At 52.4% G+C, this 24,367-nt stretch overlaps 1 protein-coding gene across 1 annotated transcript; it reads left to right on the top strand.

Moving 5' to 3' along the window:
* The first annotated feature begins 871 nt into the window (after positions 1-871).
* On the top strand, positions 872-18,207 carry SLC35F6 (solute carrier family 35 member F6). The gene is made up of 6 exons (XM_040224449.1): positions 872-1,102; positions 11,082-11,154; positions 12,235-12,406; positions 12,863-13,075; positions 13,726-13,836; positions 15,722-18,207. The coding sequence occupies exons 1-6, from the start codon at positions 1,026-1,028 to the stop codon at positions 16,189-16,191; spliced, it is 1,116 nt and encodes a 371-aa protein (XP_040080383.1). The 5' UTR covers positions 872-1,025; the 3' UTR covers positions 16,192-18,207.
* Positions 18,208-24,367: the final 6,160 nt, after the last annotated feature.

Below are 24,367 nucleotides of genomic sequence, written 5' to 3'. Positions count from 1 at the left end.
AACACTGGTCATCTTCACAAGGTCAAAGCAGTCTTAGGGCAGGCAGGAGGAGTGGGCAGGCAGGCCCCATCTCCGCAGCTCTAGCAACAAGATCTGCAGTGATGAGGCAATGTGCTCACTGGGTCTGAAGCAGGTCCTCCAAGGCCTTGAGCTCCAGCCTGTGGTATGACACGAGAATGGGCTACAGACAGAGACCCAGAGGTGAGGACAGAGGGTGGCTGGGAGCTGAGAACCAGGAGTAGGACTTCAAAAGCTGGGACGCCTTTGCACATAAACCCCTGAGCAGGATCCGAGGAATCCAGGGAGGAGCAGTGGATTGAGACTGGTGGAAGAGCTTAGCAGAAGGCACAGATCTGGGGGACACTGAAGAATCTGCGTGCAAACCCCCCCTCCATTACTTGGTAGTGTGATCAAAAGCGAACCACTTGGCTTCTTTCAATTTAGCTTCCTTTGTTACAAAATGGTCTCCCAGGGAGCAAGAACTACTCTTACACCACTTTTCTGGAAGATGTGAGCCACACCACGGGTTGGGATCTCTAGGCACTAGTCTCAGGCCTCCTGGGAGCTCCCTGGGTACCCTGCAGAGACGAGATTCCCACGCGGGGCGTTTCTGCTTTGTGGTTTGCCTCTGACATTGTTCAGCTGCATTTCTCTACAGGGCTTACAGAGCGCTCTAGCATCCACGGATGCAATGTCATTGCTTCGTCCCATCAGCCTCTTTTGCAGAGGGGCCTCTTTTGCACCTGGGGCCGTGACTTCCCAGTCACTCTGTGGGGACCAGCGCTAGCAAATCCCGCCCTGGAGAGCACCCGCACCGAGATCACGGGCGTAGACGCCTGGGCCCCGAGCCCTCCCTGGGGCGGAGCGAGCCGGCGCGGGGCGGGGCCTTTTCGAGTCACGTGACTCCCGGCCCGGAAGCGCTCGCGCCCGAGATCCCCGGGTGACGGGGTAGCTAGCTACCATCTCGAGCGAGCGCGGAGATTGCGGGGGGTCCCTTTAGTATCGCGCTCCCCGCATCCGCCGCCATGGCCTGGACCAAGTACCAGCTGTTCCTGGCCGGGCTCATGCTCGTCACCGGCTCCATCAACACGCTCTCGGCAAAGTGAGTCCGGGCCTGGCCGGGAGGGGTTGGGGCTCGGTAGGGTCTGCAGCCGCCCGCAGGGGCGCTGGCGACCCCCGCCCTCCTCCTGCGCCCTCCCCCTTCGCGGCTGTCATTTCTTGGCCTCACCAGCCAGCTCAGTTTCTCTGATCGGTTCACGCAGTTCATGGACCACCCAAGAGGTGCAAGGCACCAGGGAATGCAAGGAGGAGCAAGCAGTGTCCTGGCTGGAGATCCAAGCCCCCGCTTTAATCCCAACCAGTCACTTTCCAACTCAACATCTTTAATAGGAGGGCGTTCTTTTCTGCTGCCCCTTCCAAGGTGGCATCAGGGGCGCGGCCCTCCAGGAGCTGTGGGCAGGGGAGGGCTACGATAGATGCCACGTTAGCCGAGTGACCCGTGAGCATGGAGGGCTGCGATGACAGAGTAGGGGGTGCTCCATGGGCCCCTCCTGGAGAACTGGTTTCAACTGGACCTTGAAGCTTGGGTGGAATTTCTGCTGTAATGGGAACCTCGAGGCCGGAGCGGCAAGATTTAAGGGGATTGTAACTCGCTTCAAATGCCCAGGCTAGATTTTATCCCACAATCAAAGAGAGGCTTTTGAGAAAGCGATTCAGTGAACCTGGTGGTCAAGGTGAAAAGTAATTTGCTGGAGGGAAGACCACTGCAGGGCTGCTGCAGAGCAGATGAGGGGACCTTGGAGGTGAAGGTGAGGTGGGAAGGGAAGGGCCAGGTGGGAGAGACCAGGAGCAAAGTGAAACTACAAGGCCTGACCCACAGGATCAAATAGTCACTCCTGGGCTTCTGCCTGGGAGAACAGGAGTGTTGTTAACCCAGACAGGGCGGCGGGCGGTGGGGCAGTGGGGCGGTGGGGCAGTGGGGCGGTGGTGGGGGGTGGGGTGCGGGCGGTGGTTCTGCTCTGATGTCAGAGGGTGTGGTGCTCATGGGCCCAGAAGGACAGTCCTCAGAAGGTTGGGGGTTGATGACCTGGGGCTGTCATGAGGCTGAGGGACCGAGAACAGTCTCCTATTTGTAACAAGCAGGAGGCCCCGAGAGGCAGCCCCTTCTCTTGATGGCCCTTTGGCTCTTTCTCTGTTCCTAGCTCCGCACCGGGCCTTCCTGCCCCTCTGCCCACCAAGAGCCCCAATACCCAGAGCCCAGCCTTTCTCTGAGCCAATTCCAAGGTGCATGTGGAGGACAGTAGACAGTGACCCTCTCCCAGTCAGACCTCACTTCCACCTGGGTCTTGCCAGGCTCGAAGCAAAGGGGAGTCACCCCAGTCACCTTGAGGGCTGTGCCCCAGGCCCGTGGGGTGGTGGGGATGGTTGTATCTTACTCATTTTCTAGAGTGTTTTTCCCCAGCACACTCCATCAGTGATGTGAGAAATGCCCCAGAAGAGAGGTCTGGGAGAGAGGTCTTCTGTTCAATTCTTCAGGCATGTATAAGGTACTTACAGTATGGAAGCCACTGCCTAGACTCAGGGAAGAAGACAGAAGTGACCAAGAGAAGGTCCTGGCCTTTGAGATGCTTAGAATCTGCAGTGGATGAGACATGTGTACATGCTTGACAAGCACAGTGTCCTCCCTTCTCCACAGGAAAGTGGACCTCTGGGTGGGCCCCAACTGTCTCTCCCACTGGGCTCTGGCCAGCCATGTCTGTGTCTTGTGCTGGGCTCCTGGGCCCTGAGGTTCCTGAAGGGTGCGCCTCTTGCTGAGCGCTTAGCTGTAGAGGAAACTCCACCTGAGGTCTTCCATCTCTGTTAGGATCTGAAGGCCGCAGAACAAGTCACTGTCCATCAGTCCCACAAGCCAAGGCCTCAGTCTGGTGCTTATAGGGTGGCTGTGATCGGCCATGGCCATTGTCCCCAAGGAGAGCTGAGTTACTACTGAGGTTACCTGTGCTGACTCAGCTCCTTCCTTAAAGAGGTCCAAACCAGTCTGGTGAGAAACCAGAGGATCCTCAGCCCCAGGAGGCTTTGCCCCTGGAGGCTACCTGAGAGGCCAGAAAGAGGCTTCCAGGTGGGGACCCAGCCTTTGCCTGTGACCTGATGTGGGGCTTTTCAGGAGCCTCCCTACCTGTGATAGGCCCTAGTATTGGACCCTCAGCAGTGTTCTGAGGCCAGACTATGAGAAGAATGCTCTCAGAGAAAGAACATGGGAAAGCAGCGGTGTACATCCTGATGGGGGTTATCGATTTGAAATCACACTCTGACCTCCAGTTTCCAGCAGGGACAGACAGACGGGAATGTGACCACAGCAAGTAAGTGCTAACTAGCTAATACCCAGACAGAGAATAGCATGTACCAGGTCCTGCCCCAGCCGCCTTTCGTTAGTTAATGAATTCTCCTAATCACCCTATGAGGTAGATACATATCTTGTCCCTGGATAAGGAAAGTGAGATTCTGGAAGGAGGAACTTGCTTGCCCAAGTTCAACTGAGCTATGAAGTGGCCTAGTGGCCTAGGTAGTCTGGTTCTAGAATCCATACTCTTAACCTCCATTATGAATGAAGCTGGGGACTTCTCTAGTCATTCTCAGGGACATTTAGAGTTGTTAGAAACATAGAAGTTATCCATTCTAATCCCCACAATTTACAGTCAAGTTCCCAAGAAAAGTTTTTGTGTATGTGATTCAGCTGGTTGGTGTCTAGAACCTAGGTCTCAGCATTTTGGTCCAGTCCCTCAAACTTCCTCTTCCTTGGGGCTTCCTCTTACACCTCCTTGGACAAAAACAGACAAGCATGTGCCTATGGACGCTGTAACCCTATCAGTGGCATCTCCCCTCCCTGCCATTGGAGTGCCTTTGCTCTGGGGCTGGATGGCAAGCATCTGAAGCCTCTGTCCCAACGCTCACTCAGGGTTCAGGTTTAGAGTCTCTAGTAGCCTTTTGCAGTGTCTGGGCTGTCTAGTGAGCATGATGTTTCCCTCCTCGGCTTCTTGGGAGGACTGAAGACAGCGGATGAGGAAGTGGGCGTGAGCACGTGCTGCTGCTCTACTGTACCCATAGGTCAGCTGTCGGCTGGAGGAGGTCACTGCCCACTCAGGAGCCTTGGGTGCCTTGCAAGGAGTCAGCCTGCCTGGGCTGGGCTGGGGGGTCACCTGCGTGCAGAAGGGAAAGTCATGGATGAGGCAGGCCCTTGGGTGTGGGCAGAGGTCCCCTCCCTTCTCCTTTCTGTGGCTACTTCTCCCCACTACCAGGCCTTCTGCTGGTGCGCCTCCTAGAGAACAGACATTTCGGCCTCCCCTGGCACTGTGTGGGGCTGTCTGCCTGAACCAGTGCGCCTCTTGGAACCGCATCCTCCTGAATCCACCTGGGGTTCTGCACGTAAAGAGCCAGGGTCAAGTAGATGCTCACTCAGGAAGGCTCAGCTCCCTTCCTAAACTTCTGCAGGCTGTGAAGCCCACCCCCCCATGAAGGACCCATAGGGCCGTGTTCTCCAGCCGCCAGACCTGCTGGGTCCTGGGACCCTGTAGGAAGGCAGGGGGCCTGGGATCATGGGCCTCAATTGAGGCAGGGTTATCAATCTCCTTTCTATGTGCGCTCTGACTTTCTTGCCTTGGCAGCTGCCCCTCCCCCCAGCCCTGTGAGCAGCACAGGATAATTGCTTCCAAGGGGTTAATGCCGGCTGGAGAAAGCCTGAAATCTGGAGAAAGCCTGCAATGGGGAGGGCAGTGTAGGAGAGGAGAGAGCATGTGGTTTGGCAGCTGTGGGATTAGATGAGTCACTGGGCCTCTCCAAGCTTCAGTTTCATCTATAAAATGGGTACAAAATCCCTGCCCCACCTCTTACTGCTGTAAGAGCTCCTGAGGAGAGTCTTCTTATCCTTAAGAGACGGAAGGGCTGTCATCATTTCTTACCACGTGAGCCACCTGCTATGACATCCCAGAGGGTGGAGAAGCTCTGAGGCCCTTCTTAAGGTCCGGAGCAGGAGAAAGAGGCTGACTCACCAGGATGTGAGCAGAAATGGCCTGGATTCTGCGGGAATGGGACACACAACTGATGGATCCGAGGCAGCCACACCAGCCACTTCCTCAGCCTCTGACCGAAACCCCCAGCCCCACGCAGACACACACACACACACACACACCTCGGGGAATGCTGAGCTTGGAGTTTTGACTGGACCAGGCCACGCCAGCATGACTCATCCCCCAGGAAGGCGAGCCCACCTCGCAGCCCTCTGAGGCCGAGGGAACTCAAGGAAAGCCACTTCTGCCAGTGGGAGGCACTTCCTCATGTGGCCTCAGCCTGAGCCTCCTGGGTCCCCACAGGCCTCCTGCCCTAGGGACCATGGCTGTCCCCAGAAAAGAGTGTCCAGAGAGTGGAGGGACCACCTGCAGGGCTGACCTTTGCCCCACCTCAGCCAGGGAAGTGGGAAGGATCAGGAGGAAGAAGGTGCTCGGTGTTAAGGAAGGAGCACAGAGCAGGGGGTGGAGGCTCATGGGCACCAGAACTTCCCTGTGTGCCCAAGCCCTCTCTGGCCCCTGGTTTTCTCGTCTGTGAAACTAGGAGCTTCTCGGGATGATGGCCGAGTTTGTCCTCTTTCGGCACTCTGTGGCCCTGCCGCTGTCCTGCAGGATGGGTCGCAGAGGAGGGACACTCCCTGGAAGCCTTCAGGTGGAGCGGAGCTGGGGCCACACCCACCCGGCCCAGAGGAAAATTTTGCAAGAAGGAGTTCGTGATCTGAGCCACCGTCAGCTCCCTGTCTTGTTTTTGCTGACAGTATAGAGCTTCTCCATCTTTGGCTACAAAGAATATAATCAATCTGATTTCAGTATTAATCATATAGTGATGTCTATGTGTGGAGTTGTCTCTTGTGTTGTTGGAAGAGGGTGTTTGCTATGACCAGTGCATTCTCTTGGCAAAACTCTTAGCCTTTTGTCCTGCTTCATTTTGTATTCCAAGGCCAAACTTGCCTGTTGCTCCAGATATCTCCTGACTTCCTCCTTTTGTATTCCAGTCCCCTGTGAGGAAAAAGACATCTTTTTTTTTTTTTTTTGGTGTTAGTTCTAAAAGGTTTTGTAGGTCTTCATAGAATTGCTAAGCTTCATCTTCTTTGGCATTACAACAGCAGAGGAGAAAGAGGGAGAAGAGACAGAAAAGAACTTTTATGGACTCCCTGCCATCTGCCAGGTCTTTTATGTCTTATTTATTACTTTTGCAAGTTCATCAGTGTTGGCATCATTATCCCCATTTTATAGGTGAGAAATCTATAACTCATCCAACCTGTAACATTCAAAAATCTGAAGTCTGACCTTTCCATATATCCTGCTACCCTTTCTGAAAATAAGTTGAAGCAGGTGGGTTTGGGCCTAGATTCCCCCATTAACTGTATGAGGCTGAAACGACTCTCTCCCGCCCAAGGCCTAAAGTCCCCGTCTCTAAAATGAGGGTCCTTGTTATGAGACTCAGATCACACAGCCCACGTGAAGTGCTCAGCCAGTTCAAGGAGAAGTACAGGTCTGGTACAAAGTCAGTACACAATGAACTGTGCATTTATAAATACACGTTAGGGAAGTGTTTTTCAAGGAGACAAGTGCTATCCCATTGGAGAGTCACTGATGTCACCCCCAGATGAGCTAGGGCTGGCTTTTGGCCATTGTTCTGTGCTACCTGAGGGCTTCTGTGACTGCGCAGTGAGCCAAACCTTTCCCAGGGCCAAGTTGGGAAGCCTGACTCCTTCCCAAAGTGACTGCAGGCCTGAACTCCTCCCTGGCCCCAGGAGGCTGGGCGGGGCAGCGTGTCCTGACACCTAATCCCTGGGGCTGTAAGCCTGCCCCAGTCCCTCAGATACAAAAAGATTCCATTTCCCCTGCTGGGAACCTGCCCAGTCCAGCCTGTTCAGTTCAGTTCAGTCGCTCAGTTGTGTCCGACTCTTTGCGACCCCATGAATCGCAGCACGCCAGGCCTCCCTGTCCATCACCATCTCCCGGAGTTCACTCAGACTCACGTCCATCGAGTCCGTGATGCCATCCAGCCATCTCATCCTCGGTCGTCCCCTTCTCCTGTCCCCAGTCCCTCCCAGCATCAGAGTCTTTTCCAATGAGTCAACTCTTCGCATGAGGTGGCCAAAGTACTGGAGTTTCAGCTTTAGCATCATTCCTTCCAAAGAAATCCCAGGGCTGATCTCCTTCAGAATGGACTGGTTGGATCTCCTTGCAGTCCAAGGGACTCTCAAGGGTCTTTTCCAACACCACGGTTCAAAAGCATCAATTCTTCGGCGCTCAGCCTTCTTCACAGTCCAACTCTCACATCCATACATGACCACAGGAAAAACCATAGCCTTGACTAGACAGACCTTAGTCGGCAAAGTAATGTCTTTGCTTTTGAATATACTACCTAGGTTGGTCATAACTTTTCTTCCAAGGAGTAAGCGTCTTTTAATTTCATGGCTGCAGTCACCATCTGCAGTGATTTTGGAGCCCCAAAAAATAAAGTCTGACACTGTTTCCCCATCTATTCCTATGAAGTGATGGGACCAGATGCCATGATCTTCAGACCCAACCCTTGGAGAAAGGAGACAGCACCAGGGGAGGGGAGGAGGCTTAGCACCAGCCCTCCATCGCTCCTCGAGGTGCCCATCCCTAGGGAAGGGCAGGCCTGGCTGGTCCCACCAGCAGGGGGCGACTCAGACCAGGTGGCATATTAGCACTGTGCATTTGGACTGTAGTCACCACCTGGCAATTTGTCTAGTGGCGTCTAGAAGTCCATTCATGCAACCCAAACAGTTTAAACTTGTGTATAATAAGGTTCTAGGAGCAAAGAAAGCTGTGGAAGTTACTGGATGCTGAGCTCACATCCTCTCTAGTGACAGTGACTGTGGGACCAGAAAGTCACACAGATGTGAGTTGTGACTGTCAGGTGGCAAGCAGTAGCCCAGTGGGAGTTCCAGGAGGTGGCCCCACTGCCAGATCAGGGCCTTCTTGAGCCTGCCAGTCTGTGCTCTGGGTGCGGCCCCAGGAGGGAAAAGGGGCTTTCATACCAGCCCTTGTCCTAGGCTTCTGGTTGACCGTGAACTTGGCAAGACCTCCCCTGTTCCTCCTGGAGGAGCCCTGGGAACTCTCTCTCTGACCTGCTCACTCGCTCCAGGGCCATCGTCTCTGTGCCCTTGGTAAAGCTTGACCTCTTCACTCTCCCTGCTTCTCTCTGTTTCGCTCAGCTGCCTCACCCAGGCCCTCCGCCAGGGCTCTGTCTGTGACAATGAGTCTGACTGGAGAGTGGGCTACCTGGGTAGGCCATGCAGGTGGCGGCTGGCCCACGTTCCGGGTCCTGTCCTGCACGGGGAGGGATCCCTGAGTCAGAATTTACTGCAGATCAGGCAGAAATGAGACCCCTTGGAGAACAGGCAGTTTCTGTCCTAAGTGGGGGCTTTCTTTGCCCCTTTGGTACTGGGTCTGGTTACATCCTGATCCCCCAACCCAGATTTCCTCTGCATTCCCAACCAGGCACATCAGCACTTCTCCTTAAGGGCCCATCAGCTCCCCTTTGACCTCCACTGTTCCCAAGCAAGCACTGTTCCTAACGTCCCTCCTCACATCTTTGGGAGTGGATGGCGTCTCTCACCTTGAGATAAGTCTGCCATAGCCCTGTTTTGTTCACTCGCCCTAGGATGTGTTCAGATTTCTTTGTAGATGTGGTCTCTCCCTCCCGCTTCGTGCTACCATCACCACTCAGCCTGCCCTGCCTGCTGCCTGCATCTGGGCATCATGCCCTTGCCCCAGGCTGTGGGAAAGAGCTCCCAGAGAAGCCCTGCCTTGTGTGTGTTCCTCGCTCAGCTGTGTCCGACTCTTTACGACCCCATGGACTATAGCCCGCCAGGTTCCTCTTGTCCATGGGGATTCTCCAGACAAGAATACAGGAGTGGGTTGCCATTTCCTTCTCTAGGGGTTCTCCGCAACCCAGGGACCGAACCCGGGTCTCCCTGGTTCAGGATCTTTGTCAAACCCAGACCTGCAAGTGGAGTGGCCCCTGCTCGGGGCACAGGAGGCAGAAGGCTTCCCTGCCCTCTGGGAGCTGAGGCTTGTGCAGAGAGGAGCTGGAAGATAGGTCGGGATCACAGTGTAGCTGCTCTTGACAGGTGTTGTTAGGAAAGACATTTCAGAAGTCCCAGGTGACGCTAGTGGTAAAGAACCTGCCTGCCAGCACGGGAGATGCCAGAGACGTGGGTTAGATCCCTAGGTCAGGAAGATCCCCTCATGTAGGAAGTGGCAGTCCACTCCAGTATTCTTGCCTGGAGAATCCCATGGACAGAGGAGCCTGGTGGCCCTATGGCCCATAGGGTCGCAGAGTCAGACACAATTGAAGTGACTTAACACACACACACACACACTTAAGCCTTATACTTTAAAGATAGCCACTGCCTATGCATGGGGTGCTATGGTTGGGGATGGGGGAAGCATAGGCAGGTCAATGGCCCACAGAAAGTAGCCCTAGGTCTGTGTTGACCTCAATCAGCAGTGATATGGCAGATACAGTCCAAGCCAGGTCAACTAACCAGGATGTCCAACACGTGGGAGGGGCCTCCCTGTTGCCCAACTCCATCCAGGCCAGATCATATGCCTTGGGTCTGGGCTTGGGCCCACCGGAGCACCTCCAGAAGTCAGCAGCCAGGGAAGGAAAGGTTACCAAGGGCTGGGGCTGCTTAACCAGAAGATTCAGAAGGTGGAAAGTGAAAGTGAAGTTGTTTAGTCGTGTCCGACTCTTTGCGACCCCAAGCCTATCAGGCTCCTCCGTCCGTGGGATTTTCCAGGCAAGAGTGCTGGAATGGATTGCCATTTCCTTCTCCAGGGGATCTTCCCAACCCAGGAATCGAACCTGGGTCTCCCACATTGCAGGCAGACACTTTACCGTCTGAGCCACCAGGAAGATCAGAAGGTGGAAACATCTCCAAATATATGAAGGGCTTTCAGATGAAGGAGAGATTCGATCCCAGGGATATAACACAGCCCAGTGAAAGTGAAATTCAGGGGCAAAAGCTTTAGTGACAGACGTTGGTCAGTGTGGAATGGTTGGTAGCAGCTGACTGTGCCATGACAGGTTCTGAACTCGGTGGGGCCACATGCCAGAGTCAGCCCATCTGCTGGGCGCTGGCTGGCAGGCCACTCCACAGCGCCGTGTCCTTGCCACCTGCTTCTAAGCCACTGCTAGAAAACCCGGCCAGACCCTTCAGGTTATGTGAAGGTGACCGGGCGGGTGGCCGTTTCCCAGGGCCCATGTGACCTGCAGACCAGGGACTTGACATTTTTTGAGCACAGGTCCTTTGATAGTCTGGTGAAGCCTAGAGTAGTGTTTTGAAGTGTGCAAATAAAACCCCAAGGATTACAGAAAAAGCTAATTGCATTGAACTAAGATTATCCAGACATTTAAAAAGCCAGTTTGTAATATAGTAACAGGTATGTGCATGTACTTCTTAACACATGAAATTATAAGCAGTGGGGCTGCTGCTGCTGCTGCTGCTGCTGCTAAGTCGCTTCAGTCATGTTCTACTCTGTGCGACCCCATAGAGGGCAGCCTACCAGGCTTCTCCATTCCTGGGATTCTCCAGGCAAGAACACTGGAGTGGGGTGCCATTGCCTTCTCCAAGCAGTGGGTCTAATTACTGTAATTTTTGACTAGTGATGAGTGTAAGTGATACCTCACAGTATCTACAATGACTTGAATGTGAAAATGAGAATAGCTGTGATTTCCATGTGTGACAGAGTTGTAGGTCCTGCAATAGTATATTTATAATTTGAAGAAATGCTAAATTTCTGCTAGCGGTTCATGAGATTTCAGCTAAAGGTGCCCAGGCCCCCACTTTCTGTCCCAACTCCCAAGTGAAGACTGCTTACCGTGAAGACTAGCCCCTTCAAGGGGGAACCCCACTCTGGGCCAAGTCCCCTAAGTCTGGCCTCTTGCCATCAGGAGGCGTGAGCTCTCTGCAGGCCTGGGACCAGGTGGGAGAACCCGTGCACTGCAGGGTTTGACCTTCTCTCTGTCTGCTGCAGGTGGGCGGACAACTTCGTGGCCCCAGGCTGTGGAGGGAGCCAAGAACACAGCTTTCAGCATCCCTTCCTCCAGGTATCTGTGCCTCTCTCTCCCAGCTTTGTCTCCCAGGGCTCAGGGCAGGTCCCCCCGTGAGGCCTTGCTGTTTTCTGTCCTAGGAGTGGAGTCCTCCGTTGCTCCCTACTTCTCTGTCTCCCTCCCCAGAACACAGGCCAAGGTGTGGGGTGCCCCTGGAAGGGGCCAAAGGCCCTGTTCCCTGTAGGAGGGCTGCACAAGTCCTGGTGCGCGGTCGTGTCCTGGACACCGTGAGGCCAGCCCTCACCACGACAAAGTCAGGACCCATTTGGAAAAATCAACCCCTAGTAAAACCTGCTCTCCAACCGTGGGGAGCCCAGACCCACCAGGACAGGGCAGGCACCATCAATGGAAGGTACGTTATTGCTGGACTAGGAAAGGGGTGAGACAAATTTCAGCCTCAGTTCTGCCAGCAACTTGCTCTGTGACCTTAAATAAGTCCTTGAGCCTCTCAGGGTCTCAGTTTCTCCATCTGGAACTTGACCAGGAAGTGGCCTAGACTGGTGTGTTTTCGGCCAGGCTCTATAGCCTTAGGGTTTCCACCGAGGTGTCTGAGGAGCTAAGGGGTAGACATAGGAGGCAGCACTCCCACACAGGAGCTCTGCGTTTATCTGTTTTACATGTTGGGTTTCTAGGTAAACTCTTACTTGAAGAAAGATGATTTTTTTTTAATTTTTGTTATGGGACTTCCCTGGTGGTCCAGTTGTTAGGACTCTGTGTTTTCACTGCCGAAGGCATGGGTTTGATCTCTGGTCATGGAACTAAGATCCCAAAACTGTGTAAACTTTTAGTTGCTTAGTCATGTCTGACTTTTTGCCACGCCATGGACTGTAGCCCACCAGGCTCCTCTGTCCATGGAATTCTTCAGGCAAGAATACTGGAGTGGGTAGCCATTCCATTCTCCAAGGGATCTTCCCAACCCAGGGATCAAACCTGGGTCTCCTGCATGGCAGGCAGATTCTTTACCATCTGAGCCACCAGGGAAACCCAAAACCGTGTGGCATGGCCAAAAGAAAAAAAAAAATTAGTTGCAGGTGAACCTCCTTCCAGCTCTGAACTGGCCTGGTTCCGTCCTTGCAGGCAGTGGGCATGTTCCTGGGAGAGTTCTCCTGCCTGGCCGCCTTCTACCTACTCCGGTGTAGAGCTGCGCGGCACCCAGACACCAGCGCAGATCCTCAGCAGCCCTTCAACCCTCTCCTTTTCCTGCCCCCAGCCCTCTGCGACATGACAGGGACCAGCATCATGTATGTGGGTGAGTCGCCAGGCCAGGCTGCCAAGGGCTCAAACTGTGGCCCCAGGGGGATGCTGGTGAAAGAGCCTCCCCCACCCCCAGCTCATCTTCAGTTCAGTTCAATAGCTCAGTCGTGTCCGACTCTTTGCATGGACTGCAGCATGCCAGACCTCCCTGTCCATCACCAAGTCCTGGAGTTTTCTCAAACTCATGTCCATTGAGTCAGTGATGCCATCCAACCATCTTATCCTCTGTCTCATCCTCATCAACTCATCTTCAGCACCTACTTTACACACACACACAGCTCATCTTCAGCTCCCCCTTTACACACACTCACACCCCTTTATACACACACATACCACCAGCATTCACTGAGTACTTAGCACGTGTCAGGCCTGCCTTCAGCCTTGAGGACACCTCAGTGAACAGAGCAACCGGGCCCTCAGGAACTCACATCACACATCTCTCCTCTCCCAGCCCTGAACATGACCAGTGCCTCCAGCTTCCAGATGCTGCGGGGAGCCGTGATCATCTTCACAGGCCTGTTCTCGGTGGCCTTCCTGGGACGGAGGCTGGCACTGAGCCAGTGGCTGGGCATCCTTGCGACCATTGCCGGGCTGGTGGTGGTAGGCCTGGCCGACCTCCTGAGCAAGCACGACAGCCAGCACAAGCTCAGCGAAGTGATCACAGGTGTGGCTGGGGACAGGCGTCCAGGGGTTGCCCCGCACAGAGTCAGGGGAAAAAGCATTTGATAGGCTCTGCTGCCTGCCAGGCCTTGGGGGAGGGTGTGTGGGGTACCAGCTGTTGACCTGCACCTGCTCTCAAGGTGATGGGAGCAAGCAGGCCAAGCAGCATGAGAGAGGGGTGGGGAAGGATTGGGGAGGTCGGAGAGGGAGAGGGCTACATTTACTTACAGCCACACAACCTACAGGATCCAGGAGAGGAAACACACGAACGTTTACTGAGCACTTACCCAGTGATCAGCCGGCACTCTGCACTGTGCTCGGCATCACTGTCAGTCTTACGGTCCCGGAAAGGAAGGCCTGCAGCAGTTTTACTGTGAAGTGCCACCCTGGTCCCTCAGAGGCAGAATTAAGCGAGAAATGTCCATCTCAAACCCCATTGCTTCTCAAAAGACCCACTTACCCCAGTTGTGCAGCCCTCAGACCCCCAGGCCTTCTGGAGCCTCACCTGAGAGGGGCAGTGACGACCCCTCAGGGGCCACGAGATCAGGCTCATGGGTGCCCTGCAGAGTCAGGGGCCGTGGGGGGCTGTTCCGTCCCTGAGGGAGCTGTCTCCCCGAGCCCTGGCCTCACCCTGGGCCCCCCTTTTCCCCACAGGGGACCTGTTGATCATCATGGCCCAGATCATCGTCTCCATCCAGATGGTGCTGGAAGAGAAGTTCGTGTACAAGCACAACGTGCACCCACTGCGGGCAGTCGGCACAGAGGGTGCGTGTGAACACGGGCTGGCGGGAGGGCGCTGGGTGGGGTGAGCCCTGCAGGGTGGCACGTGGAGAGAACGTGGTGAGGGCCTGGTGGGTGCTGGGGACCTCTGGGAAGGGTGAGCCTGCCACCTCCCATCCTTCTCTTCACCACGTTCAGTTCAGTTCAGTCGCTCAGTCATGTCTGACTCTTTGCGACCCCATGAATCGCAGCACGCCAGGCCTCCCTGTCCATCACTATCTCCCAGAGTTCACTCAGACTCACGCCCATCGAGTAAGTGATGCCATCCAGCCATCTCACCCTGGGTCGTCCCCTTCTCCTCCTGCCCCTAATCCCTCCCAGCATCAGAGTCTTTTCCAGTGAGTCAACTCTTCGCATGAGGTGGCCAAAGTGCTGGCTTTAGCATCATTCCTTCCAAAGAAATCCCAGGGCTGATCTCCTTCAGAATGGACTGGTTGCATCTCCTTGTAGTCCAAGGGACTCTCAAGAGTCTTCTCCAACACCACAGTTCAAAAGCATCAATTCTTCAGCGCTCAGCTACTCTGACACGTGCCGTGCACTCAGCCTGGAGCTAAAGGAGGACAGAGATGAAGATGAATAAGATGCAAGCCACACTTTAGGGAAGCCGACCACTTCCTGGAACTGACCAAGAAAGGAGCATTCAGTCCACCATTACTCAAGGGATAGTTCACTTGCCAAGCATATCTGAGTGTCATGGCCCAGGGAAGGTGGCATTCGAGCTGCAGGTTTCAGCCGGCAAGAGTGGGAAGGAGAGAACTGCAGACACAGAGGAGATGTGGGGAGCTGGACATGAGTTTGGAAACCAGTGAGGAATAGTTTGGGTAGGGGTACACGTTTGATGTTGGGGAAATAACCAGGGATTGAATATGTCAGGGCCACATTGTAGAGAACCTTGAACATCAGGCAAGCAGATTTCGATCTTAAATGACAGGCAGGGAAAAACTACCAAAGGTTTTTGAGCAGGAAAGTAAATAAAAATCAGTGCTTTAAAAATATAAAACTAACAGGATGGATTAGAGCAATGCAATCAAGGTGTGATCCTTGGTCTCCTCAGGTTGTGCCTGTTGCACTCTGAGCCGAGGGCTTATGACAGATGTGAACCACCTAAATCGACTATGTCATCAAGCACACTGATCGCTTCCACTTATTTTTTTTTCAAAAAAGCATGACTTTCAGAGTGAAAGTGAAAGCGTTAGTTGCTCAGTCATGTCAGACTCTTTGCGACCTCACAGACTGTAGCCTGCCAGGCTCCTCTGTCCATGAGGATTCTCCAGGCAAGAATACTGGAGTGGGTAGCTGTTTCCTCCTCCAAGGGATCTTCCCCACCCAGGTGTTGAACCCAGGTCTCCTGCATTGCAGGTGGATTCTTTACCATCTGAGACACCAGGGAAGCTACTTCTGAATGAAGCAGTGCCTTAATTTACATTCCAGTCTAGCTCCTTGTCACAGACCAACGGCACTGAATTAGAGAGCTGTGTTTCTCCACACTTGGGAGAGCAGTGTAGTGCTTGGAGCCAGCCAATCCTTCTATCAGTGAATAGAACCGAATTTTAAAGAACGTCAGCATTGTATGTTGTAAGGATAGCTGTTTTGTGGCAGTGTGCACATGACCGTGCACTGGTCACAATATAAAGTGTATTTCCTGTTCTTGGTCCAGTCAGGAAACACAGGTTAAAAGTGGAGAAGGGGCAGCCAGAGCCCGTTGAGTAGGCAGTTTTGAGTTTCTAATGAGCAGGATGCCTCCAGGACCTGAGAGGAAGGAGCTGGTTTGAGGGCGGCTTGGCAGGGGTGGCCAGAGGTCAGCGGAGCCCTGGCAGGGCGGGACCAGGGCCCCAGCAGAGAATCTGATGTGCTCCCTCCACTCCCGCAGGCCTCTTTGGCTTCGTGATCCTCTCCTTGCTGCTGGTACCCATGTACTACATCCCCGCCGGCTCCTTCAGCGGAAACCCTCGCGGTACCCTGGAGGACGCGCTGGATGCCTTCTGCCAGGTGGGCCGACAGCCACTCATCGCGCTGGCGCTGCTGGGCAACATCAGCAGTATCGCCTTCTTCAACTTCGCGGGCATCAGTGTCACCAAGGAGCTGAGTGCCACCACCCGCATGGTGCTGGACAGCCTGCGCACCGTTGTCATCTGGGCGCTGAGCCTGGCGCTGGGCTGGGAGGCTTTCCACCCTCTGCAGATCCTCGGCTTCCTCATCCTCCTGGCGGGCACTGCCCTCTACAATGGGCTGCACCGCCCACTGCTGGCCCGCCTGTCTAGGGGCCGGGCCCCGGCCGAGGAGGGCGAGCATGAGAGGCTGCTGGGGGGCTCTCGGACTGCCATCAACAATGCCAGCTGAGCCTCCTGCGGCGCCTCTGCCGCCACCCGGATGCTTCTTGTTCCCCCAGAGGCTGAGGCCACGTGGGCTGGTGAACCTCAAGTGCTTTGTCCCCAAGGCCTCACCCCGCTCCCTCCCCACTGACCCCCACCCAGGGCAGCCACTGCCACAACATCCAGGTCTTCCTTTGTCACCAGCCTGTGCAGAGAGGTGTTACCCAGCCCTCTCTGAGGCCTGAGTGCCATGCCCAACCCCTGCCAGGCTTCCCCAGACCCCCAGACCCCCTGGAATACTAGAGCTAAATCATGGGGTAGAATTGAAGCAGCCCTAGGGCTTCCTCTTCAGTCATAAGCTAAATGTGGTTCTCCCAGGAAGAGAGGTCAGTGAGCAAATTCTACCAGAACTAAGCACTCTGTTTTCTAAAACTTGTAAGATATTCCCTAACTCTGGAGATAGAAGTTTCAGCTGGGGTCTTGCTGCAAATGCTGTGTGCTCCGCAGCCCTGTACCAGGTTCTTCTGGGCCTTGGCATCCTGCTCTGTACAAGGTGTCCATGGTGTAGGACCAACCTGGGGAAGGAGGAACAGCCCGTTTACTGGAAATGCCTCCTGCCCACGGTGCTCCTCCTCCTCGCACACACCCCCGGGCCTCCCTACCTTGGAGAGATTACGGGGGGTTTCCAAGCAGCCCTTGATAACAGTTTTTATGAACTCTGATTCATTCAGCTTCCATTTTAAAGCATAGGAAGCTGAGTACCAGAGTTTTAAGTTGTTTGGCCCAAAAGGCTCTCCTGCCCAGGACTCTGGCCATGCAGCTACATGACTGGGCGGCAGGCTGGGGTGTCGAGGGCATTTGGGCCTCAGCTGCACCCCTAGCACCCCCACTCCATGGAGAGCCCTCCAGGGTGGTGGGTCTCCCGGGAGTCTACCATTCAGAGTGATGCTGCTATCGCAGGTGCGTGTTAGTGCATAACAGCCTGCACAGGCAGATGCGGGTGAGAAAACTATGGCCCACAGAAGGTCAGGTGATGTCCTCATGGAGCCAGTATTCCAAGTGCGGATTGCCTGATTCCAAACCTGTGGCCCCACCTACCATACGAGTGTCTCTGGGATCTTTGGGCGGGGGTACATCCTGTGCTCTTGTCCTCCAGGTAACCCACCCCTGAAGAGAGGGAACTGGTAGCAGGGACCCCAGGGAGCTGAGCACCCCTTCTTTCCGTGGTCCTAACTCTGTGGTAGTTTCTGGAGCCTCAGTTCACTCCCCTGAGCAGCTCGATCATGAAAACAAAACACCAAATGCCTTCTTTAAAATAGATCATGGGGAAGGAATCTCTGACCAGCAAAGCCCTCGGGCTGTGGGGATCCCGCAGGTTCTTAACAATCCTGTACCCCCAGCTCTGAGTCTCAGGGGTCCCTGAGCTCCTCTGGGCCATGGTGTATATCACAGGAGGGAGGAGGTGGGGACTACAGCTGCTTGGGGGGCTTACAGTGTTGTTTCAGGGGTTTTATTTTTAAAAAACAAAGGGAAATAGGCAATACGGACTTTTTTCTTTAGTGAGAAGGAAGAAACACAAGGGTTAGGACATTTCTGGAGGTGATGTCTAGAAAGTCAGAGTGGAAAAACTTTAATGCACCAGAGAAATCATCCAGCTCCAGCCCCCATTGTTCACATGAAGAAGCTGAAGCCCAGAGAGGAAGACACTTCTCAAGAATGCACAGAGCCAGGGACTGGCAAAGACAGATTTGCTGGTTCTCAGGCCTTTCCCATCCCGTTCTCCCATCGGAGGAGGGCTGGGAGCCTGAACTAAGAGTCCAGAACTGGCTAAAGTAAACAAATCATGGACCAAGTGGATTTTAGCATTGAAGGGTTGTGGAGTGAGGGGCAGCAGAGCATGGGAGGGGGAATCATAGTCAGGCCTGCCATCCACGCAGGCATTTTGCTTTAGGTCTTCAGATGTCTAAAATGGGGAGGCCTATGTCTCACAGGATGGCTGTGGGCATTAACCCAAGATAATAAATGGAAGGTACCTGTAAATGCTTACAGTGGAGTGTCCTGTTAGGCTGCTCTGCCCACCAGGGTAGCTGTCAGGCGCTGAGATCCCAGCAGAGCCCTGGCTCATCGGTTGCTTTGGGGTGGGTAGGGGGGGGAATCTTTTGTTACACTATTGTGGAGTAGAGTACAAACCTCATGTCGATTATAAGATAAAACAGGATACCTCCTGAAATTTTTATGTTGAACCTAAGTACCCCTCTGGACAACGGAGGCGTGTCCTCTCTGTCCTGGTGTCTGGGGGGTTTCAAAGGATGAGTTTGGGAGGCTGTGCTGTGTTGTTCTGGTCATGGGGGTGGAGAGGGTAGGATCCCTACTCTCCCACTGAGTCTCGAGGGTTGTGAGAGACGTCTGCAGCTGTGGCCTACTGCTCTGAGCAAGGTAAGGGGGACCCTGGATCCCAAAATCAGGATTGACTGATAACAAACTTATCAGTTTAGATACAGTGTTACTCAGGCCATCTGCATTGTGAACTTACCAGTCCTGCCCCATTCATAGTGGTCCTGGAAAACCCTGGGGCTGGAGCATCCTCCAGGACTGCCATCGAGGCCCTGGAGGAGCCCTCAGGCTCGCTGCCCACAAGAGAGACTGAGGACCATGCCAGGCGGTTGTGTTTGCCTTCACTCGTCCAAAGGTCTCTTAACAATCGAACGGCACTCAAGGTGGTCAGAGTCCCCTGATGAGGACAGTGGAGGATTGGACCGAGTGGCCACGTGGTGCTGGGGGAAAGAAGCAGAAAGGGAGTCAGAGACCTGTGTCCTCAGCCCACCCCTCTTTGACTGTAGCTTTAGACAAGTGATGTAGCCTCTCCAGACTTTGGCTGCCTACAAGTGTGTTCACCTTCCTGATGTGCTTGCAGATTGATTTTGTTCTTTCATGTTTCCCTTGGTTAAGAGCCCACCCGGCCTTATGTTGACTACATCCTTTGAAAATCTGAGGTCATCGGGGGGTTCCTCCAATAGCCATAAAAGTTTATAGATTGCCCTTATTCAGTAAGAGCTGTCAAAAAAAAATTTTTTTTTACATTTTAAAGAATTTTTATTGGAGTATAGTTGATGTAAAATGTTGTATTAGGGACTTCTCTGGTGGTCCTGTGGTTAAGACTCCAGGTTTCCACTGCAGGAGGCATGGGTTCAATCCCTGGTCAGGGCACTAAGATCCTGCATGGCACAGTGCAACCAAAAATTTAAAAAGTGTTTTGTTTTTGCTGTATAGCAAAGTGAGTAAGCTATACATATATCTACTCCTGTTTAGATAGACAGATAAAAGGCCTTTATAATGTCCTTTTCTTATAGGTCACTACAGAGTATTGAGTAGAGTTCACTGTGCTATATAGTAGGTCCTTATTAGTTATCTATTTTATATATGGTAGTGTGTATATGTCAATCCCAACCTCCCAATTTATCCCTCCCTTCCCTTTGGCCCCTAGTAACCATAAGTTTGTTTTCTACATCTGTCTTGTCTGTATATATTTCTATCCCATAATTCAAACTTTCATTGAGAACTGACATGCTCCAGGAACTGGATCCGTCAGAGAAAACCAGAGAGACGTGTGTAAGGAAGGAGTTGGAGCCCAGCACAATGTTTCCTAGTGAAAGGCCTTTGAGGGCGGGGGCAGTGGGGCCAAGAAGAGCGGCTCAGCCCTCAGAGCTGTCAGCTCCTTTGGAACCCTTGTCTCAGAATGAGCAGGTGTCTTCCAGGCTGGGAGGAGAGGAAGAGGAAAGTCATATTCTAGGAGCAAGAACAGCTGGTGAAAGCACAGAAATGTGTTACATGTGGAACCAGATGATGAATTCAAGAGCTGCAGGTGAGTAGGTTGGTTTGCTGGCCACGAGTACAACAGAGAGAGCCACAAGAGACAAGGCCAGAGAGTGGCACAGGCCCCTGGGTAGTGCTGTACCTTTCAGGCTTTGCTGAGCCACTAGAACTCCATCCTTAGATAGCAGGGTGCCAAAGGAGTGATGAAACCCAAATTGTTTAGAAAGATCACCTGGTGGTTATATGGAGACAGGTTTGACTAGCGTCAGGAGGTACTAAAGGCAGAGACTGGTAAAACACCCATTGGGGACTTCCCTGGTGGTTCAGACTCCATGCTTCCAATGCAGGAGATGCGAATCCAATCCCTAACCAGGGAACAAGTGTTCCACATGCTGTGTGGTGCAGCCAAAAAATTAACAACAAAAAACACTCTGGTTAATTAGGGTCTAAACTAGAGAAGGGCTTCCCTGCTAACACATGGTGAAAAATCTGCCTGCAATGCAGGAGACCTGAGTTTGATAACCTGGATCAGGAAGATCCTCTGGAGGAGGGCATGGCAACCCACTCCAGTATTCTTGCCTGGAGAATCCCACAGACAGGAGCCTGGCGGGCTATAGTCCATGGGGTCTGAAAGAGTAGGACAAGTGAGTGGCAACACTTTCAAACTAGAGAAATGGTGGAGAGGTTGAAGATCGGAGACATTCAAAGAGTAGACATATTTTCGAGCCCTTGGCTGTTGGATGGTCTATTGTGTAAGCTGTCACCAAAGACTGGGTCTCCTGGACCAGACTTCAGCCCACCCCTCATCACCAGTGGACCCACCGAGCATCCCCAAGCACAGCTCCAGCCAGCCAACTCAAGGAGATACTGCCTTAAAGGTCTGTAGACCCACATCAACCCAATCTGCCTGTTGCTGAGAGTTAGTTGTTACCTTTTCAAGGTAGGCAGGAACTCTCACCCAGATTCTAGAACAGCTAAGGGGGAAATCACCATGGGCACCACAAAACCCAAGTCATGAGTACAAAATAGTGTTTTTTTGCTTTTATTTATAAAGTAAATGTCAGAGGAGGAAAGGGCCACCAAAATTCGATGCAGAATATTATTCTCAGGTTCTGTTACTCATTCTAAGGTAAAGACTTGGGTTCCATTGCCTCTTGATGCAGTGAGTAGAGTTCTTGATTGTGAATCCAGAGTTCCAGATCTGGCTCTAACTAGTGGCCTAAGAAGCCCCTTCCTCTCCCAGGCATCAGTCTCCTTGTCCCATGGATAAAGGAAGTGAGCCGGATATATTCACAGGCGTCTCCAAGCATCAGTCTCCTTGTCCCACAGATAAAAGAAGTGAACCAGGTGTATTCACAGGCGTCTCCAGGAATCTATGGTCTTTGTTCCTACTGATGATCCAGAGATTCTTCTGTGCTGACCAGCAAGAGGCACCAGGGACTGTGGTTGGGGCTCGTGCATGCATGCTAAGTTGCTTCAGTCATGTCTGACTCTGTGACCCCATGGACTGTAGCCCACCAAGCTCCTCTGTCCATGGGTTTCGCCAGGCAAGAATACTGGAGTCGGTTGCCGTGCCCTCCGCCAGGGGATCTTGCTGACCGTGGGATCAAACCCACCTCTATTGTGTCTAACCCACAGTGGCAGGTGGCTTCTTTACCACTAGCACCGCCTGGAGCTTATGGTCTACCTTAATACCCAAAGAAAAGGAGCCCATTTGGGCACGGAGTTCACTCATAATTCAGTCACACACTGCCATTCAAAAAGGGTGATACCTGGCCAGATGCCAGCCCCGGACCCACATATATACAAGGACTGGCCCTGACCTCTCCAGAAATCAGAATTCTTGTCCTTGGGCCAGCCTCCCATTCTCCCAGAAGTGCCAAATCCTGCTCTGAGGACGATGGTCCTGGTGTCCATTCTGATCCTGACTTTGATGCTAGATGGGTCCCTTCACAATTAGGTAACTTGTTTGTCTTTCATACCTTTCCTGGCTCTCCATGGTCAAGTGCAGTTCACAAGTTACTTTCACGTGTGCAGAGAGCATATCCTAGGGATCATTAACTTGCTGAGCTCACTGAGCAGTATGTGGGTCTCCTGCCATCCCTGCTTAATTGTTTGGGGGTTTTGTTGCTAAGAAAGCACTGCTTGGTCTCGTGGTTAAGTAAACCTGCTCTCTCGAGTAATCATTAACTTACAGGGGTCTCCCATATTCTACTTAAAACCCCCTAGTGTGATTAACCATTTACTTCGCTATTTTCTACCTTATTTTCTATTGTTACTCAGTCGCTCAGTAAGTAACTACTAGGGATGCAATGTTGTGCTAACATTTTTGCTCAGTCACTCAACTGTATTCAACTCTTTGCAACCCTATGGACAGCAGCCCGCTCAACTCCTCAGTCCATGGAATTTTCCAGGTAGGAATACTGGAGAGGGTTGCCCTTTCCTACTCCAGGAGACCTTCCAGACCCAGAGATCGAATCCATGTCTCCTGCATCTTCTGCCTGCGCAGGCAGTTTCTTTACCACTGAGCCACCTGGAAACCCACCTTATTCTCTACTTACTTCTAATAAGGCAAAGAAGGCACTCGAGGTCTAAAGCAAAATGAGTGAAGATTTGCTTTGTCTGACTAACAGGTCTTGAAGACTAGTATAGTAGGACTTCTTGCCTCTGTGTCACTGAATAACAACCATCCTTCTGTCATTTGACTATATCTCAATGGGTTCAACCAAACATTCCTTTCCTTCCCCTCCTCCCCTACCCTTTCCTTTCCCTCCTCCCATATCCTTCCTTTCTTTCTCTCCTCCCTTTCTTTCTTATCGTGGTAAAATATACACAACATAAAACTTACCACATTGACCATTAGTAAGAGTAGAGTTCAGTGGCATTAAGTACACTTACATTTGCTATGCAGCCATCACCCATCATTCATCTGCAGAACTTTTTCATTTTACCGAACACCAACTCTGTACCCATTAAACAATAATTCTCCTTTCCTCCCTTCCCCCAGCTCCTAGCAACCACCATCCTACCTTTCTGTCTCTATGAATTTGACTATTCTAGGCTTCTCATATAAGTGGCATCATACAATATTGGTCCTTTTGTGTCTGGTTTATTTCGCTTAACATAATCCCTTCAAGATTCATCCATGTTGTAATACATATCCAAATTTCCTTGCTTTGTAAGGCTGAATAATATTCCATTGTATACCACATTCTATTTATTCATTCACTTAGACATTTGTGGCTATTGTGAATAACACTGTTATGAGCCTTATTGTATAGATACCTGTTCAAGCCTGTGGTTTTTTTTTTTTTTGGAATATATATGCAGAAGTGGAATTGCTAGATCATATGGTCACTCTATGTTTAATTTTTTGATCCACTGCCATACTGTTTTCAACTGTGACTGCACCAATGTGCATCCCCACCAACCAGCAGTGAATAAGGGTTCTCTAAAGTCCACTGATTTTGTAACATTCTTCCTGATTACAGTCACAGGTTACTACACAACATCTAGGAAATGTAAAACAAACAAAGCATAATGTAAAACCCCCTCTATTCTAATTATCTAGTTCTATATTTGCCCTCAAGCATATTATCCCCCAACAGGAAGGGAAGGGATCTTTTCCCTTGGGATGATTCTATTGAAATGCTGGAGCGTGTGATCCAAGAAAAGAGCTGAAGACTGCCCTGCTTGATCTTATTGTCAGAGTTCCTATCCTGGCTGTCCCACGACCCTAATCATTAATAGCGTTCAGGATGAGATAGTTGGATGGCATCACCGACTTAATGGACATGAGTTTGAGCAAGGTTCGGGAGTTGGTGATGGACAGGGAAGACTGGCGTGATCAAGTCCATGGGGTCTTAGAGAGTCGGACATGACTGAGCGACTGAACTGAACTGAGTTAACGCTCATTTCTGAGTCGCGTTCGTGGGGTGTTCCGGGTGACCCTAGTCTCAGGAGAGGCACAGAATAGTCACATTCTCCTTGGGCCTGTCTCCGAATCTTTAAAAGCCAATTTAGGATTAATAGAGCAAAACGTAAAATATTTGCGCAAAGTGATTCGTCTAGAGAAACGCGTTCCACACACTTACTGTCTACATAGTCAGAATGGAGCTTTTTACGACCAGAAGCCACGGGACTACCTGGGTCTAATCCATCAAACATGCGGGCCTCTCCAAGCGAGCGGAGGGCGGAGTAGTTTCCGCCTCCTTTCACTTCTTCAAGTCTCTATTGGCTGGTTCCTACCGTCTATCCGCCTTATCCCCGCAGTCTCCTCCTATCACCGCTGCCGTTAGCCCAGTAGCGTTCCGAGGCAGCCACTGGGAGTCGCTGGATTCGGTTTTTAAAAAACGCCGCCACTGAATTGGCGGCTGTGAGGGCAATTCGAA

This window comes from Oryx dammah, unplaced genomic scaffold, assembly GCF_014754425.2.
Source record: "Oryx dammah isolate SB20612 unplaced genomic scaffold, SCBI_Odam_1.1 HiC_scaffold_25, whole genome shotgun sequence".
Taxonomy (NCBI): Eukaryota; Metazoa; Chordata; class Mammalia; order Artiodactyla; family Bovidae; genus Oryx; species Oryx dammah.
This window is presented reverse-complemented; position numbering and strand designations above follow the sequence as displayed.

Excerpts from the sequence above, each read along its gene's own strand:
- SLC35F6 (XM_040224449.1), top strand. The coding sequence starts at position 1,026 with ATGGCCTGGACCAAGTACCAGCTGTTCCTGGCCGGGCTCATGCTCGTC. Across the intron at positions 1,103-11,081 it reads ATCAACACGCTCTCGGCAAA|GTGGGCGGACAACTTCGTGG; the intron begins GTGAGTCCGGGC and ends TGTCTGCTGCAG. Across the intron at positions 11,155-12,234 it reads TTCAGCATCCCTTCCTCCAG|GCAGTGGGCATGTTCCTGGG; the intron begins GTATCTGTGCCT and ends CCGTCCTTGCAG.